General features: G+C 59.5%; 1 protein-coding gene across 1 annotated transcript in view; it reads right to left on the bottom strand.

Annotated features, from left to right (window-relative positions):
* Positions 1-1,550, bottom strand: part of SSU72 (SSU72 RNA polymerase II CTD phosphatase homolog (S. cerevisiae)) — a 78,164-nt gene that overhangs the window by 4,014 nt on the left and 72,600 nt on the right. The window contains exon 4 of the mRNA XM_011987256.1: positions 223-376. Coding sequence (XP_011842646.1) covers positions 223-376 — 154 coding nt within the window. The remainder of the gene's footprint in view (positions 1-222; positions 377-1,550) is intronic.

The raw sequence follows: 1,550 nt of genomic DNA, 5'->3' as shown, positions 1-1,550 counted from the left end.
GGTCAGTGACCAGCGGCCCTGCCTGCCTCCCAGGGTGTTTTGCACACAGGTCTGGCCCCGCACACGGGTGGGTCAGTGACCAGCGGCCCTGCCTGCCTCCCAGGGTGTTTTGCACACAGGTCTGGCCCCGCCCCCGCCGCTCTAGATGGGCTGTGCTGGTCAGGGTGGGGCCCCGCAGGCATCCCCAGACCCTGTGAGAGCTGCTGGGGCCCAGCCCAGCACAGCCACCTCCTCACCTTCCACCACCTGGTCATACACTCTCTCTTCGCAAGTGAGGATCAGATCGAACAGGTCTTTGCAGTTCTGGAACCTTTCTGGTCGGGGCTTGATTCTCTTATTTCTGTCCAGCATATGTAAAATCCCATTCTGTGTATAGCTACACATGGGAGTTAAGGAACGTCAGAGAAAAGGCATCTGTGTATGAAGCCTACAAGTGCCTGTGTCCTCGACACCCAGCCCCCTTCCCTGCCCCACAGCAGGGGCAGCCGGGACGCAGGCCTGGACAGCTGTAGGGGGTGAGCCATGCCCTGGTGAGCCAGGGGCCTCACTGTCCTAGCAGGTCCCACAGAAAACAAAGCGGGCGATGGCAGGCGCTTGCTCCTCGCTGAGCCCCAACTCTGCGAAAAGACCCTGCAGGACGCCCCCACCCCTCCCCCCAGCATCTGAAGCCTTCTACTCAGACCTCTTCCCTTGCCGCTGGCGCGGCCCGAGCTGCCCCTGGCCTCAGTCACTGTGTGTCCGCAGGCGGATCCTCCTTCCGCCCTCTGCTCCCCAGGTAGTGATGCTGGCTCTGAAACCTCAGCCCTCAGCAGAGGCAAAGCACACCCAGAAACCAAGTCCCAAGTCTAGCTCAGCCACAACAGTCATAACACTGGAAACCCAAAGAAAGGACGCTTCAGGCCGGGCTGGCGGCTCACATTTGTGATCCCAGCACTTTGGGAGGCCGAGGTGGGCGGATCACCTGAGGTCGAGGAGTTCGAGACCAGCCTGGCCAACATGGAGAAACGCCGTCTCTACTAAAAATACAAAGATTAGACAGACGTGGTGACACATGCCTGTAATCCCGGCTACTCGGGAGGCTGAGGTTGCAGTGAGCCAAGATTGTGACACTGTACTCCAGCCTGGGTAACAGAGCAAGACTCTGTCTCAAAAAGAAAAAGAAATGAAGCTTCAGCAGCAATCGGGCTGGAAAACACTTATACAAAGACCAACAGGGCAAGACAGTCGAGGAGGGAGGTGCCATAGCCTCACTGCCTACAGGACGGTGGAGAGCAAGATGAGGCCTGAAGGCACTCGGCATCCAGCCCAGCTGAAAGGGGGCCTTGGGCGAACGCTGACACACACAGGCCCCAGCAGTCCCAGGAAGGGGCCACAGGAGCCTCTGGGGTCCTCAGGGTGGAGCACCCTCCCACCATTCACAGTGGCCATGCCTGGCCTCAGGGGTTCCCAAGGAAAGGGGCTCACTGCCCCAAAAAGAGAGACTGGGTCCCCAAACATGAGCTCCGTGGTCTGCGCCATTCCAGGTGGTCGGGGACAAGCAACCACTTTCA

This window comes from Mandrillus leucophaeus, unplaced genomic scaffold (genome assembly GCF_000951045.1).
Source record: "Mandrillus leucophaeus isolate KB7577 unplaced genomic scaffold, Mleu.le_1.0 Scaffold305, whole genome shotgun sequence".
In the NCBI taxonomy this organism is placed as follows: Eukaryota; Metazoa; Chordata; class Mammalia; order Primates; family Cercopithecidae; genus Mandrillus; species Mandrillus leucophaeus.
The sequence above is the reverse complement of the archived record's forward strand: the minus strand, read 5'-3'. Positions and strand labels throughout refer to the sequence as shown.